The 16449-nt window shown below is 62.6% G+C and overlaps 4 protein-coding genes across 4 annotated transcripts; all 4 read right to left on the minus strand.

Annotated features, from left to right (window-relative positions):
- Positions 1 to 517: 517 nt before the first annotated feature.
- Positions 518 to 3493, minus strand: LINJ_28_1850 (putative proteasome regulatory non-ATP-ase subunit 2; the record flags this gene model as incomplete). The annotated part of the gene is made up of 1 exon (XM_001470175.1): positions 518 to 3493. The coding sequence occupies one exon, from the start codon at positions 3491 to 3493 to the stop codon at positions 518 to 520; it is 2976 nt and encodes a 991-aa protein (XP_001470212.1).
- Positions 3494 to 4679: 1186 nt separating this feature from the next.
- Positions 4680 to 6449, minus strand: LINJ_28_1860 (conserved hypothetical protein; the record flags this gene model as incomplete). Its single annotated transcript, XM_001470176.1, has 1 exon — positions 4680 to 6449. One exon carries the CDS (start codon positions 6447 to 6449, stop codon positions 4680 to 4682), a length of 1770 nt encoding a protein of 589 aa, XP_001470213.1.
- Positions 6450 to 7276: 827 nt separating this feature from the next.
- On the minus strand, positions 7277 to 10099 carry LINJ_28_1870 (conserved hypothetical protein; the record flags this gene model as incomplete). The annotated part of the gene is made up of 1 exon (XM_001470177.1): positions 7277 to 10099. One exon carries the CDS (start codon positions 10097 to 10099, stop codon positions 7277 to 7279), a length of 2823 nt encoding a protein of 940 aa, XP_001470214.1.
- A 1350-nt stretch (positions 10100 to 11449) lies between these two features.
- LINJ_28_1880 (putative protein kinase) lies at positions 11450 to 16336 on the minus strand (the record flags this gene model as incomplete). Its single annotated transcript, XM_001470178.1, has 1 exon — positions 11450 to 16336. The coding sequence occupies one exon, from the start codon at positions 16334 to 16336 to the stop codon at positions 11450 to 11452; it is 4887 nt and encodes a 1628-aa protein (XP_001470215.1).
- Between the last annotated feature and the right edge of the window lie 113 nt (positions 16337 to 16449).

Below are 16449 nucleotides of genomic sequence, written 5' to 3' on the forward strand. Positions count from 1 at the left end.
CTGCGNCCNNCNNNNGGNNCNTTNCCTCCTCCCCCCTCCCTTCCTCTAATCGCCCCTCTCCCCCACGCACACGCACACGCACACGCCCCCTACGGGGGCCACGTGATGGTGGTGCTCCCCAATAAACCGAGACACACCTGTACACCCTCTCCTGGCCTCGTCATTTTGCAGCTCCGCTCTTTATGAAGAGGTCAGCACACGTACAGGCGCGATAACGACAGCCCAAGCGGGTGAGGCACCCGCCCCACACCTTACAGAGAGACGAATCATCGACCGTGAAACAGGACGCAGAGGAGATGGATACAAAAGGCCGGGGGGAAGAGGGCGAAGGTCGCCCTGATGTATGCGGCGCGCCTAATGAAACTCCGAAGGAAAGAAAAAAAAGCTGGCGAGCTGCTTTGGCATCTGTCGTAGTGCCGTCGTGAGGCCTCGGGCAAGTGTGCGTCAGTCTGCTTGGGTGCCTGCATGCGTCTGTGCAGCACAGCCCGCGCCCTCCTCATCCGCGAATGCTGCTGCTCTACGGGTAGGAGAAGGGCTCCGGCACAGGGGCCTCGTCGCGGTCCGACAGCACCACAGGCGCTACCAGCACCTCGGCACCCATTTCAGGCTTCGTGTCCTTCAAAAGGCAGATGCCCATCGGCTTCGGCTTCAGCGGTACGTACCGCACGTCTACGTCGTGCGAAATGACGGAAAACTGATGCGCCGTCACACGCGCCGGGTTGTGAAGGAGCTCAAAGGCCGGTTCCTGCTCCGCCGCCTCTCCAGACTCACCGCCGCCGTCCTTGTCGCCGCCCCTCTTGCTGCCCGCCTCAGCAGCCCCGCCATCACCGCCAGGCGCGCCAGTCGCGGAGGCGCCGGCAGCCAACCCCGGGCTTCCAGGCCCCTGGTGACGGCGCTGCCGCAGCTCCTCCTCCTTGCGCGTTGTGGACAGCACGACCGCCTGCACTTCGGACGTCTTCACCCTCTTCTCCTGCAGCACCGACTTGGGCACGGCGTAGGTGCTGGGAGGGGCGTTGGACTTGAAGGTGTACTCGGGTAGCTCCAGCGACTCGTTCAGGCCAATGATGCACGTGGGCTGCATAGCCAGCGTGATCATGAGCAGGTACGGGTACCAGTACCAGTACTGCAGGAACATGAAGACGCCGACGACAGCCTTGTCGAGGCGGTGGCGCTGCTTGTGCAAGGCAAAGGTGCAGTTGCGGCCGCCCGCGTCGAGCAGGCCGGAGGCAAGCACGTAGCCGAATTTGGAGCAGCGTCCCTCGTTACGGTCCTCGATCTTCTTCTCCAACAACAGGCGGAAATCCTTCACTCTCGGGTTCTCCTTTTCCGTCAGCTGCACCATAACCATGGCAAGCCCCATCGCGGCACCCTGGCGCACGTAGTCGACAATGTCCTCCAGCATGTCCCACAGCACGTCGATGACGGCGGCGTTGCCGGTGCCGGCCGCGCTCACAGCCAGCGCCATCGCTACACCGTAGCGTACGTGCGGACTGTAGCTGTCCACGAGCACGCGAATCAGATCGAGGCACAGGTTCGGGTCCTTGAAGGTCAGGAAGCCGACCATGGTCACAGCTGTGCGGCGGACGTCATCGGACATGTCCTTCACTGTGACGCTAAGCAGCTTCTCAATCGTCTTCGCGTTCTCGGTGCCGGCGTAGGCCAGGCCGAGCACGAAGCAGCCGCCCAGGCGCACCCACGGGTCACCGCTCTCGAGCAGCTCCTCCGCCAACAGGAGCGCCTCGTCCTCGCGGCCGAGGTTGATGAGCGCCATGGCCATGCACACGCCACGTATGACCTTCTCCTTTTGGTTCTCTTCGTATGCGACGTTCTTGAGACTCTGCAAGACAATGTCGTTGCCGCTGCCAAGCATGAGCATGCCGACGCCAACGGACGCGCCCTCGGCCGCCACCGCGTCCATGCCCGTCACGCACGTGAAGAGGGCGTCGTAGAGACCCTCGTCCTGCAGCCCCATCGCCGTGAGGCCGATGCCGAGCGAGGCGCCGTGGACCATCTGCACGTTTGTCGAGAATTTTTGCAAGTTCTCTTCAAGGTACTGAATAGTCCTGCGGTCACGCGTGGCTCCGAGCGGGGAGTAGATGAGGCCGAGCGCGTACAGCGCACCTGCCTCCTGGTACGGCAGCGTCGGCACGCTTGGGCCCTTCGGCAGGTACTGCTCCAGCACCCGCATCGCCTCCTCCGTGTGCCCACGGTGAATGGCACCAGTGCTGGCGACGGCGGTGAACTTGGCCCAGTGCTGCGCAGCGCCGAGCCACTTCATGTTGTCGCGCAAGAAGCCGTCCATCGTGGTGCCGCTGTACATGAACGCGTTCGCCACCACCGTGGCGTTGTGAATAACCGAGTTGCGTGGGTCAGTCATCTTCTTGATATGCATCAGCACGTACACGTCGGCGACGCAGCGAGAGTAAAGGTACTTCACGTTCAGGTTCGTCGTCACCTGACCACTGAGAACGGAGAGCAGCTTCTGCTCCGGCGACTCCGGCACCGCCGCGGCTACCGGTGCGCCAGACGCATCACCGGCAGTCGTCGTGGGGGACAGGGACGTGGCGGGCGCAGATGGGGCTGCCGCCGCACCGGCAGCGTCAGAGGTACTCGGGGCCGGCTGCACCGCCAGCGCCTGCTCCGCCACTCCGAGCTGCTTGTCCAAATGGGCGACGACGCCTGAGAGATACTCCTGGTTGCCGTACTCAAAGAGGTCAAAAGCTAGCTGGAAGGCGACCATCCTACTGCCGCCCCTCCACAAGCCACAAATAAGGTTCGACGTCGCCTCCACATCGCCAAGGAACAGCAGGCAGTGGGCCAGGGAGTAGTAGTCAATAGTGGAGAGACCATCCGTGTACAGGTCCGCAAGCAGACGGAGCACCTTGCGGCGGAACGTGATGTCTTGCAGCAGCACATTCGCCACGTAGAAGGTGAAGTTCAGAATCTCGGCCGAGTGCGTCTTGCTCAGCGCCTGGCGCAGCACCTTCTCCAGGAAGTCCAGCCGGAACGCACGCACGGTGAAGCCGACCATCTCCTTCAAGTCCGCCATGGTCTCGTTCTCCATCACCCATGACTTGGTCAGAGAGACGAAGAGCTCCTCCAGCTTTGGCGGCAGCTCCGCTCGCTCGCTCTCCGGCGTTTCCTGGTATGCCACATACGTGTCAATACAGCGGCTCAAGATCGTGTCCGTAAAGAGCGACCGCGTCGTCGCGTCGAAGGCGGTGCCGGCGGCGAGCGCATGTTTTACCGAGTTGCTGTAGTCGCCGAGGTGGAAGTACACCTGCGACGCCACGAGAGACGCGAGGCGGCGCGTCTCATCCGCCAACTTCTCGGAGGCGGCAAGTTCCTCGATGAGGGGCAGCTTCGCACTGACCTCGTGCCAGAACGTGTCCATCAAGGACGAGAGCCGCTTGAGTGCAAAGAGCACGACCAGGTTCTCCTCCTCACTCAGGAGCGCCAGCACGGCCTTCGCTGAGGACAACCCCTGCACCATGTCGTCTTCGTTCTTTTCTTTTGCGATGTCGCCGATCTCTCTGCGGTCGTGCGCGTGGCGGTGTGTTGCGGTGACGTGCTGTGGAAGGAGGACGATGGAGGGGTTCGACTGCCGGATGTGCAGAGGAGCTCTAAAAGGGCCAACCACGGTAAAGACGTGCTCGGGGTGAGGGGGGATGGAGAGATACCCGCGCCGATGCGCCGAGACGCATGCACAGCAGAGACACAAGAGGAAGAGGCAGTCGCCGCGCGAACCCTCGAACGTCGTCTGCGCGTAATTTTAGCCGGATAGGGAAGAGAGGAGTAGATATGTTCCTCGAGGCGCGCGGGAAGAAATAGAGAGGCACACTAACTAATACAAGCCTAGCTACAAACGTAAACGAAGAAGTAAGACACCAAAACTCGTTGCTGGTACCCCACGCAACACAAAGCAAGAAGCAGGGAGAGGTGTACGTGTGCGCATCACGCGCGTGTGTTCGCGTGCATGAGCACCACCGACAAGGCGTCCAGTAGATGGAGTGTAAGCCACAGATAGAGAGAGACAGAGACACAGAACACAACGACGAAGATAGCGCTCGACACCAAATCTGCATTGGTGACAACAAGACGCGACATTAAACAAAGAGGGCGAGAGAAAGCATCTACCATGGTGGGGGGAGGGGGAGGGGAGCAGGGAGGGTGTGGCTGCCCTTTAACGAGAGAGCCTCCGAAGCAGCTTCGCGCTCCCCCTCGATGCGCTGTGTTTGTTCTTGTTTATCCTACTCCACCCCTGCGCCAAATTTGGCAGGGGGTTTACTTACACGAGAATCACCAATCAATGCACGGAAACAGATACACACATGTATGTGTGTGTGTGTGTCATGCAGAAGCGCGGTGGTGAGGTCGGTGTGATCCTCCCCCGGAAGGGCTGCACATCGCACCTTGCGACAAGGCCGGCGCTGCCTTCGCCTTCCCGCGACCTCACGCAGAGAGAGGCGCACGCGCACACATGCATGCGCACGTGCCGACTCTTATTATTAGTCTTTCGCTTGTTCTTCTCCAGTTCAAGGAGGACGGGGGACAAGACACGAGGGAGTAAAGGGTGGTCCTTTATCGCCTCTTGTGCGTATGTCGTAGCACCAAGCCACACACGCACACGCACACGCACACGCACACGCACAGAGAGAGAGACGGAGGGGGAGGGGCGCTCAGCACACGCGGTCAAAGCGGGCAACGTAGAAGCCGTTTGTCGCGTCCGTCGCCGGGTCGCAACGGATGGTGAAGTGCAGCGGGTGCCCCTCGCCCTCCCTCTCCATGCCACGCGTCTTCCACGTGTTGGGCATAATGTTGCTCAGTCGCCACCCACGCGCCTTTACCCGCTCATCATCCAGAACCTGCCGCACCACCTCCTCGTTTTCCTCCTCGTGCACGGAGCAGGTGGAGTAGACGACTGTGCGGCAATCGTCGAAGGAGAGAAGGGAGTGCGCCAGGAGCTTGCGCTGCAGACGCGCCAGCTTCTCAACCCGCTCCTCCTTCATTGAGAATTCGTTGCCCTGTGCCTCAGGGTCGATGGCGCCGCTGTTGGTGGTCTCCTCGCGGTCGCGGTCGTCCAGCTGCCCCTCCTCCTCCGCCGCGTTACGGTCCGCATCCCCGTGATTGCTGCCGTGCCGGCCGCCCTGAAGAGAGGAGAGCCTTCTGTCGGCCTGCTGCGTTTTGCCCTTGCACTGCTGCGGCATCTGCTGCTCGTGGTGGTAGTGCTGAAGAGCCACGTCGACGCGCGTCATGACGCCGCTGGCGCTGCAGCTGGGGTCGAGCAGGATGCCCTCTGTCGCCGCGCGGTCGTCGGAGGAGAGCTGGAAAAAGTCCATGCTCACAACATTGACGTAGTCCGCCGCGCCGAGCGACGCCACCCGCTTGGACAGCAGCTCGGCACGTTGCTCATCACGCTCGGTCGCCATAATCTTGATATGTGGTGCACCGAGGGCAGCGAGCTGCGTTGTTTTGTTGCCCGGTGCGGCGCAGGCGTCGACAACGTACTCCAGCGGTTTGCGCGCCGCCGCATCCGTCTCGTTGCCCCTCCCTTTCGCCTTCGACAGCGCCGTGCCACCCTTCGTCTTCTTCACGCCTTTGCTGCTGCCGGCCTTATCGCCTTCGATCACCTCAACAGGGACAGCGTCGAGCAGCACCGCCGCAGGAAGGCAGGAGGCGCGATCTTGCAGAATGAGCTGACCGCTGCGCACCGCCGGGTGCGCGTGCAGATCCGTGCCAGGTGGGAAAACCAGCAAATGCGGCACAACAGGGTCTTGCGTGAACTCGGGAAGCGGGCGGTGCGGCCGCAATGACGCGCGACGTGTAGCACGCTTGTCGCCGCTCTGCTGCTGCGGGTGAGAGCTAGCAGCGGCATCGCCGCTATTGCCCTCGGTGTCACGGGCGCGCTTGCGCGCCTCTGCGGAGCGGCGCAGTCGATTCACCAGCTCCTCAACCGATATTTTAAGAGTGTTGACACGAGCGTAGCGCGGCAGCTGCAGCGAGTGGGACAAGGACGCGCCGTCGCCGCTGCGTCTCTTCCCTCTCGCGCCGCCCTCCGTTTTAGCCGCCTCCTCATCTTCCAACTTTTCGTTGCTGCGCGGCGGAATGACGTGGTGCTTGCGCACCTGCCAGTACGCCTCACGCAGGTACGAAGCCGACTGCGTTACGGCACGCGCAGTGCTATCGTTGTGGGTGTTGACCCCCTTTCCGAGCACCACGTCGTAGGCCATGCACATAGCAAACTCGTGGTTCGCCTGCGGGTAGTACTTAAAGAACTCCGCCACCTCCAGCACGTCCTCGAGGAGCTCGTAGTGGCGCAGCGTCTCGCACACGACAGCGTAGGTCTGTTTCTTCTTCTGCATATCCTTTCGCAGACACAGCGCCTTGGCCGTGCCATTGCCCTCGCGCACGATGCCGACAATCTCAGCAGCCTGCCGATACACGTCCATTGGCGCGCGTCTGTCTCTTTCGCCCCCTGCAGCAGGTGTCTGTGTCTGTGATCCAGAAGAGACGAGGGAGACCTGGTATGCGCCTCGCCGGAAGAGCAACTAGGGGAAGGGCACGCAACACCTTTCCGTGTGTATGTGTGTGTGCGTGCGTGTCTGTGTGTCTGTGTGTGGGGCCGGGTATGAGTAAAGGCCGGCAGAAGTCGAGAAGAGAGAGTAGAAGCCCGGAAGGCGGTGGGCAGGTATGGCGGATGGTGGCGAGGGAAGAAGAGTGCCGTCTAAGTCACATGGGATGATGAAAGAAACATGCGACAGCATCATGCACCACCCCCTCCCACGCCGGTCGAGGATGGCGTCCAGGAGGAGGAATGCCTTGTCATCCCTGCTGCGACGCCGACATGCCAGAGTATTGCTCAGGCAAGATGATCGAGACGGCAGAGTGGCGCTGCCACCGCGATATCGGCGATGATGCACCTCGGACGAAAGACCTTCGCTAAGCCCCCTTTCTCCTCTGCGAGAGTGCAAGCTGTACGTCTCTTTTCCTCTCTTCTCTATGCAGACTTCACAGGCATCTATGGGTATCACGTATGTATATATGTATATGCGTGAGTGTGTGTGTGTGTCTATGCGTGCCCATGCTCATGTCTATATCTACACGTCTGTGCATGGGTTTGTGTCCTGGGAGACACGGGAGGTTACTCTGTTGCGGAAGATGCAGCACACCGCGGATAGCAGTCCATGCCTCCCTCCCAGTACCAGTTCTCCAGGAGTGAGCCACCACGGCAGCAACGCCTTGACCGCCCCTCTCCCCTCCTCCTTCTCGCTCTCCCTCAAAAGTAGTGCTCCCACACGCGCAGATCAACGTCGATGGAGCAGGCCTGTGACGGTGTGGTGCTGGCTGGCCGTGCACGACGGCTGCTTGGCACCTTGGATGGGGGAACGACGACGCGGCGGCACGACTTCAGCCATGCCGCATCAAACCGAAACGCCGGCGTTACCGGCTGGGGGGGAGGAGAAGTACAGGAGAGGGAAAAGGCGCCGGCGGTGGTGCTGGTGGTGGCTGCAGCTGATACCTTGTCTCGCCCAGCGCCATCGCCGCCATCGGTTACGCTTGATGGCGAGCTGCCGGCCACATGGAGGGCCCCATTGAGGGCCGTCGCCAGCACCTGCATCTGCCGAACTGTGAACCGGCCCCGCTTCTCGGTCAGCATCGGCGCACAAGAAGCACTGCTTGCTAGCCTTTCGGCAGCTGCAGGTTCCCCGTCCGCTGCCTTGTCCTGCGCGACGCACACCACCACCGTCTGCGTATGTCCGGCCACCCGCAGCGCCTGCACAGTCGAAAAACCGCAGCCGAGGAAGTCACGGCGCAAGTTCTCCACGCTTGGCAGCACATGCGCATTCACTACCAGTACACCACCAGGCTGCAGCCGCCGCGCGCAGAGCTCGACAAGCGTGCCTTCGTGCATCATGTGTTCCCTATCCGGGTCGTAGCAATCAAGAAAGATCATGCTGTACTGCGATGATAGAGGCGCGTCTTCGACAGCTGACGAGCTTTCGTTTTCCTGCTTTGATGACAATGTCCGTGACTGCGCCGCAAACCTCGGGCAAGTCTCTTGCGTGGGTGAAGAGGGAGCAACAGGATGTGCAGCACCATGAGCAGAGTGGAATGCTCGATGCCGAGCAACGGCACCCTGGGCCGATGTCGAAGTAGTGGGAAACGAAGCGCTGGTTCGCAGATAGGCGTAGGCATCTTGCAGAAAGCAAACATACTCGCCCCTTTCTTGCTGCGCCTGCAGCGGTGCTTCTACCACGGTTCCTGATCCACGGCGCAAGCTTGGCGCGCATGTAGCGCGTTTTGTGGCGCCACTAGGCATTGCAGACGGCGGCGCAGCCAACCTCTCCAACAGCACGGGCGCTTGTTGACGCATTGCCCTGAATGCGGCTGGTGTGGCGCTCTTGCGGTGAATCAGGCCTGCGGCCCACTGCATCACGGCGGGGAACACGAGCGAAGCAGCAGGCGCAGTCTCCAACATCTCTTCGGACCTGCGAGGCGAGGCGTCTTTCTTGTGCGGAGCAGATGCCCGTTTCAATGCGTTGCACGACGGCGCCGCGTCGAGCTCCCCTCTCCAGTCGTCCACTACGTCAATCGCCGGGAACTGTCCGTTCTCACAGCACGCCTGCAATACGGCCGGCTCCACCTCCACGACGTGCAGCGGCACCGCGGCAGGCAGCAGCGCATCTAAGCACTGCCCCAGCACATTGCCGCCGAGCCCTAGAATCAAGACTGCGTCGTGTGATGTGTGAGGCAACAACTTGACCAGTGACGCGGGGCGCATCTCTCCACCTGCTTCCGGCGTAGGCGACGACGAGGTGGGTGCTGTCGTAGATTCGGATGTGTGCGATGCACCCCGCTCTCCGGACGTGTTCTGCAGGGCAGCGTCACCTCGACTGCTGCGCGACGGGAGCATGACTGTATGGCCGTTTCCAGCTGCGGCGCTGCCATCCCTGCAAGTGTCTCCATGCGATAGTACGCTTTCCCACGTCCGTGAGCTCGCGTGCCACGCGGCGTACACCAAAAGGCCAAAGTGCACCATGTGTCGCGGGTAGCACTCCAGCGCCGTCTGCCAGCCGGGCTGCAGGACGGACTGCAGAGCAAAGGACGCAGGGCGCACGTTGCCCACCGCGTCGCTGTTCACAATGCACATGCTGTGCAGTCGGAGCATCTGTGTCGCCGGTGGCGGGGGCCCGGTAGAGGCGCCCGGGTGGGTGCCGTCTGAGTGAGAGCAACCCCGCTGCTTGCGAGAGCGAGCCGCTTTTGCTCTTGCGGTGGCCGAGAGCGGCGCTGGTGGTGCGGTCGCGTCCTCTGCTGAGCCGTCAAGCGCGCCGGTGAGTCGCTGCAGCAGGGGACGCAGACCCAGTGGTCGGTTTGAAGACAAAAACAGACGTCCCGAAGAGGAGTGTGGTATATTGGCGGCCTGGGAGTCACGGGAATTGATCACACCGCTGGGCCTCCGCAGCCCTAGCGAGTCTTTCACGCTCGAGTTGCCCTGCGTGTGTGCTGCCACCACAGGCGGCGCCAATAAGGACGCTGCTATGGCTGCTTTTGTTGCGACGCACTCAACTTCGAGCACCGATTCAGCCCACAGCACCACGTAGCCTTCAAGCACCCAGCAGGGGTAAGTGCATGTGACGTTTGTGGTGCAGCGGCGGCACGTGACCGTGTATGGCTCGGCGCCAGCCCCACCGGGGGTCGACGGTACCGTTACGGCTTCGTTATCGCACACCTCCCTTTGCTTGCCTGAGAGGGCGGTGCTCTCCAGTCGTGCTCGGACGAGCCTGGCGGTCGCCGCCGCGAACTCTTCAAGGCTTTTTTGCAGCTCCCCCACGAGGCTCGCGCGCCTGCGCTTGTGTTGAGTCTGAGATAGCCCAGCGCTGGATGCCGCAACTCCCGCCACTAAATCCGCCGTTGCAGGCGTGCCGTCATCAGCAGCGTCAACGAGGGCAGGTGAAAACTCGCGGTGCAGGTAGTCCATCGCGCGTTCCGATCCACCCCTGCATAAACGGCGATACAGGGCCGTGTAGGGAAAGTACGTGCGAATCTCAGCTTCAATGGCCATGTTCGCCAGCGCCAGGAAGGCTGCATCGCTGCCCATTTTCTTGAGGAGGGGAGGGGGCCTACAAGACAAGCACACGCACAGGCACACAAGTCAGCGCGTTGTGTGTCCATGCGTGCACCTCGCGCAGTGGGTCTCGCTTTCTTTGGAAGCCGAAACGACAGGGCAGTTTGCGTGTTTGTGTGTGTGTGTGTGTATTTGTGTATGGCTGCGTGTATGCCCTGGTGCAGCAGATGTCCCCTGCGGACGCAGCACCCAAAATGGAAAGCAAAAGGAAATGTGTGGTGGGTGCGTTTGCACACTCGCGGGCAAAAAAAAAATAAAAGCGAGGCAGAGAAAGATGAGGGTTGCACGCACCACACAGGCACACACACACACACGGCAGAAAAAAGTGGAGGTGGGGTGGGGCGACACACCGAAGGAAAATCAAAGACAGCACGAATGCAGAGATGTGAGAAAGACCATCAAGCGTGGCGTTGGAACGCGTCTTTGTAGTTCGCCCCCAAGTAGAGGGGGGCGAGGTCGTCGCACAGCTAGAGAAGGTTGTGCGCACAGTGCCACCGCCATCACGGGTGCATTAGGGGCACCGTTGCGTTTCTCTGTAAGAGTGTGTGTGTGTGTTGCTTCTTTCTCTGCAGACAAAGCCGGGCACAGGTCCAACCGAGGGGCGAAGACCCACAACACAGAGAGGATGGGCTCGACGCCGTGCAAGAGAGAGGGGGAGAGCAGAGAAGCAAGTAGAGGAATGCAAGCACACAAGGGGCACATCACTCTATACGCAGACATGTACGTACACAGCAGCAGAACAAAACGGCGAGCAGGGGGGAGGCGAGAAAAATGAGGGGAGGAGTGGAGAGTGGTGGGACAAAGGGACGTGCAGTGTTGGAAAGCCTTGCAAGAAGCAGCGCCGACTGCCCGGGTCACTCCCCCCTCCCTCGCCGTCCTCCCCGTCACAACGAGGAGTCGACATTAGACCCTCTTGTTTCCGTTTTCGCACTCTCCCTCAGCATGGCCCCCTCAGTGTGGTTGCACGTGTTCGTTGCGTTGTTCACCGAAAAGCAGCGTGGTCACACAGAACAGAAACAGACGAACACAATGGCGGAAAGCAGATACGGCATCCCGGTCACACCGTGCACGCACGCTCTTTCTCTCTCTCGCTGCCTCCCCCATCAGCATGAGCTACGGCACGCAGGAAAAGCGGGAGTTGGTGGCGACTGCGTCGTCTTTTCAGTAAAGGAGACGTGCAATGTGGGGGGAGGGGCGTAAAGGGAGCGTCGAGGTCGCGTTTGCAGAGGGATGGCGGCGACAGCGGCAGCACGTACCGGTAAACCGGAAAAAGCGCGCACAAGCACAGACACACCACTCTCAACCCCTCGCTCTCGCCTCTCTTTAGGGCTGTCCAGGGTCGTTGTCCCATAGCGTTAGCGTGCCGTCGCGGGATCCGGAGAGCAGATAGCATGGCTCCCCTCCTCCACCGCTGCCACTGTTGCTGGAGCCCCAAGACGCCAAGGACGCGGTGGTCGTGCGCACAGCACACAAGGCGAGGATCGCATCCGGGGCGTGTCGCGGAAGAGCGCAGCCGCCGTGGTGGATGTCGCTGCCTTCGCGCACGGTGAGGGAAGCAAGACCCTTGCTGCCGTTGCTGCCCGGTGGGGCAACTGCGTCGCCACGCACAGCATTCGCTGCCAGCGCCCGCTCCGCGGCGCCGGTACGCTCCACGGTGTATGCCGGGGATCGGTACAGCCCGCACACCAGAGTATGAGACGTCTCTGGGCGGTCGGTCGACCAGCTCCGAATATACCCGTCCTCGCTGCCGGTGAAGACGCAGCCGTGCGTGGGCTGCGTCAGCATTGTGCGTACGGCACCGCCACCGTTGCGGCAACACTGAAACGCAGGCCAGTAGCTGGCGCTCTGGAGGAGGAGGCGATACACCGTGCCCCCGGTGGTGCCGAGAAGCAGACTCGGCCCCGCCGCCGGCTCCGGCTCCCATGACGATGGACGGCAGCTCCGACATAGCGTAGACAAAGGATCCACGCACGCCGTCGTGATGGACAGCCGCCCTGAAGCAAGAGCCGACGCTGACGTTAGTCCTGCCCCGTCATCGACAAGGATAACCCGTTGCGCGCACAGTTGATAACGCAAGTCGTACAGGCACACGGCGCCGCCGTAGGTGCCGACGGCTGCGGCGCACGCTCTGTCGCTCATGTAGAGCGGGCACACGCAGCTCGGTGCACCGTCGAGTGGGTTGAGTCGGGTGTGCCACACTGAGGCGGTCGAGCCCACGGCTGGCTCCTCGTCTGCACGGCCCCTGCCTCGGCACCGCGTGTCCACAACGTGAAGGCCGCCAGCCGCGGTCGTCACAAGCAGCGATGCTCGATCCTGCAACGCCAGCCCGGTCAGCCCGCCCTCCGGAGTGCCACCGACAACGGTGGACGACACCCACGCATTTTTTTCCACGTCCAGCACCCTCACCGCACTATCGGTGCTCGCAAAGGCCACCAGCGAGCCGGAAGCCGAGGCGGACGCGGAGGAGAGCGTGAAGTCTCGCCGCTGACCTGGCCCACCGATCCACTGGCACGCCGTGTAGGTGTGCACCCCCGCCTCAGACGCCGCCGACGCGACTCGCTCCACCAAGCACAGCTCGCGCGCGTGAGCTGTGCTCGTGTGCGACGCGGCGACCTGCCACACAAAAGCTTCACCTCGTGCCCCGGCCGATATCACGATCCCGTTGGCTGACGGCGAGGGCGCCGCTGCATAGATGGCCCCCATGTGAGCGCTGACGGAGCTGAGTGCAGCGGCAGTGGGCCGCAACGCCGAGCAAGGTGCTGAGGAGGACGGCGGTACCGCGGTACTAGCCGCCGCCGCTGGTGAGGTCAGGGAGGGCGGTGTCACTCGGCCGTGCAAAACGCGCCCACCACCGCCTTTGAGGCTGCACCGAATCACGCCCGAGGGCGGCGGCAGCGTGGCGGGCAGCGGCGATACGTCCCTGCTGTGCGGCGGAGTCGGGAGTTGGCAATCCTGCACTGGCAACGCCGCCGCGGCCGCAGCGCCACTGCTCGTTGCCGTGGATGGGGCGACCACATGGGAGGAGGTCAGACCCGACGGAGGCGGTGACAGCAGCGCGGAAGAAGCTGGGAGGTGCAGCGGCCCAGAGCGGCTTTCAAGCTGCACCCGCGCAACCTCTCGCGCGGTGGGCCGGTAGACAAGTGCCATGCCGTCCGAGTCACCGCCATCATCGGCAACTATGCACGTGTCGGTGGCGCTGCGGCTGTGCTGGGCGGTCACTGCAGGCTCCGCAATACTCGCTTCACGGGACATCCTCGATCCTGGCGCAGATGACGACGAAGCCTCAGTCAGCGGGAGCCCGTGCAAGAGCGCCGGTGCCGGCGCGGAAGCATAAGAGTCAGTCACCGCCACAACCTCCGGCAAAACATCTTTGAAGTTGCCTCCGTTGCCTCCTCCGTCCTCGAAGCCTCGGCACTGCCCTGGGCGACCGCGTCGCCCATCACCACTGCCAGTGCCATTTTCCAGCAACCGGTTCATCGGCTCATCATCCTCGAGGATGGCCTCGTCTAGCAAGCAAGCTGAGCCGGTGGCAGACGCCCTTTCCCTCAACGGCGCGCTGCTGACGTAGCTGCACGGCGTCGGCCCCGCCGTGCCACCTAAGGACATGAACGGCATAGCCAGCTCAGCCCGGATGGCCGTGGCGGCGTAGCGGCGCAGGTGTGCCAGAGGCACCGGAAGCATCAGCAGCGGTCGAACGGCGTACTCGAGATGCAGTGCAATGTCGCTCGCCGAGTAGGTCTGTGCAGCCGCCTCAACGACGCCGCACGCCGCCTCGCGCAGCCACAGACGACTCTCAACCAGCATCGGCAGGGTCTGGTGGACAAGTGCCATCGTCTCCTCCAGCGGCAGCCTTCGGCTGCGCACCACAACTGCGAGACTGTGCAGGGTTCTGTTGAGGCACACGTCGTCCGTGTGTCGCAGGCCTTCGTCCACAAACAGCCGAAGCGTCTTTGTCGGCGGACGCTGGAGCAGGGCGTGCAGCAGGATGGCTTGTGAATAGAGCAGCCTCTGCACCCGCAGCGGCGCAGTCAGGGCCGTGGTGAGGAGAGGTATTAAGTCCTCTGTCACCCGCTCCTCACCCAGAAAGGCGGCGACGGTGCTCGAAGACCGCTGCATGACCTCCACGACGACGGCGACGCATGGATGGTTGTACAGTATCTGCAACATGCTCCAGCCGTTCGTCAGGAGGCAGTGGAGCTGGGCGAGGTACTGCTGCGTGCCAGCAGCGCTGGCACCGTGCACGTCGCCTGCATTCTCTCCATCTGCATCGCTCACCTCGTTCGCCGACTTGCCAGCTTCAGTGTGGCGCGCCGCCGGAGCCAACCTCGCCCGCGTGCCACCGCTGATGCTCTGCTCGCTCAGGGTGGCAACATCGGTGGGGCTGAAGTACAGCGCGTCACTGCTGCTGCGGGGCGGCGGCAGCGGCGATGGTGGCATCGACGTCGAATTTGGCGTGACTGGCGCTGCCACCGCCTTCACCCTGTGGTCCTCCTCGCCTCCCTTGTTCGGAGAGAGATGCTGGCTGGCCTGGCGGCGCGGTTTCGCGTGCAGCGGGTCGTGGTGACTCTGCTGCTCGTGCACAGCATCTTCCGGTTGCCGGGCACGGTGCCCTTGCGGGCCAGGCCGACTCTCAAACGTTGTTGACTTCGTCATCACCGCATCGGCCCCGTATAAGAGCTGCCGCCGCTCCGTGATGTAGCGTGACAGGAGCAGCAGTCGCGGCAGCCGACTTGCCACCTCCACCAGCACTGCCGTGGACTCCTGCTCCGCCTGCCGCAGGACGCCGTACAGACACGGCAGCACAAGATGCTCCATGAGTGCCCACTGCTCCTCTGGCACGGCAGAGCCCTCTCCCGTGTCGCCGGGCTTCGCAGCGGCCGCATCGCGCGAAGGTGTCACGGTGCCACTCAAACGCTGCGGCGACCTGAGCGTGAGATGATGCGCGATGACCTCCGAGATGGAGCTGAGCAGCCGCAGTGCAATGAGGCGCGTTGACGGTCCGTAGACGTGGGCATCGTTGTTCACGTAAAAGAGCACGTGTGGTAGCACTGCGTCCACTAGGCAGGTGAAGCTGCAGTACGACGCGCATCGGCGCAGGCAGAGCAGGCCGCGGTAAGCCGCCTCGTCGCTCGTGCAGCTGCTGTGCAAGGTTTGAAGAAGAAGAGGTAGAAGGAGAGACACGGCCAGCTGGCGAGATGGGGACGCGACCGCCGCCAAGCCAGCTGCATTGGCGCCCACCGCTTCAGCGGACGCCGCTGCATCAATCGCAGCCGTCGACGACCTGCCACCGTTACCTTCTGGCGTCGTGTCTAGCACCTCGCATCTCTGCAGCACCGCCTCAAGCTGGTTGTGGAGGAGTACCAGCCGCGTGCCTGGAGATGTGGTGAGGAGGCGAGGCAGCACGGACTCGTACAGGTAAGGGAGCGAGGCAGGGAAGATGCGCTGTTGCAGCCCGCGGTTCACCAGCTCGCGCGCTGACGGTCGCTCCTCCGCGGTGGCGCACAGCATCGGCAGCAGCAGTGGATGCAGCGCAGCGGGCACGTTGGCGTCGCGCAAAACGGGCGCCACAAACGCTTCGCGTGCCTCGGTGTTGGCCAGGTGACGCAGGCTCAGCACCTGCGACAGTGTCAGCGGATCTTCCTCCTTGTAAAGGAACAGCACGACGCATGCCGTCGAGAAGACATCCATCGAGGCCGTGTGGCCATCGAAGTTGACGTTGCTCACATTGTAGGTTGCACTGCCCCGCGTCTTGCTCTCCGGCGGTGGCGTGGGCAGCGGCTGGTCGCTGAACTTCTCGGGAGCCACGTAGCACGCCCTGTTCTCGTCCGTATCGTAGTAGTAGTCGAACAGCAGCGGGCTGTCGAGCGGCATTTGGCATGGCTTGAAAAGGGCCATGTCAGACAGCAGCAGCACGCCGGTGCTCTGCACGAGGACGTTGTTCGGTTTGATGTCGCCGTGCGTGAGGCCGTAGGTCTCGTGCAGGCGCGCCACCGCCTCTAACAGCTGATAGACAATACAGAGCTTCTCCTGCGCCGTCCACACAGGGCGGGCCACGAGACGCTCACGAAGCGTGAAGGCGATGTAGGGTCGCTGCAGCACACAGAAGCCGTCTCCCTCGCAGACAAGGCTGTACCACAGGCAGTTGCGCGGAGTCGTGCGCTTCAGTGTCGAGTCGACAATGCGCAGCTGCTCACCGGCGTTGTCCATCATCTCGTGCACATATTTGAGGAAGTACGCCTGGCCGGGATCGTCAGGGGTGCGCACAAACACCTTGGTGACGACGTCCTCGACCAGGTAGCGCTGCTGAAGCGACGTCGATGACG

Source organism: Leishmania infantum, chromosome 28 (genome assembly GCF_000002875.2).
Source record: "Leishmania infantum JPCM5 genome chromosome 28".
NCBI lineage: Eukaryota > Euglenozoa > Kinetoplastea > Trypanosomatida > Trypanosomatidae > Leishmania > Leishmania infantum.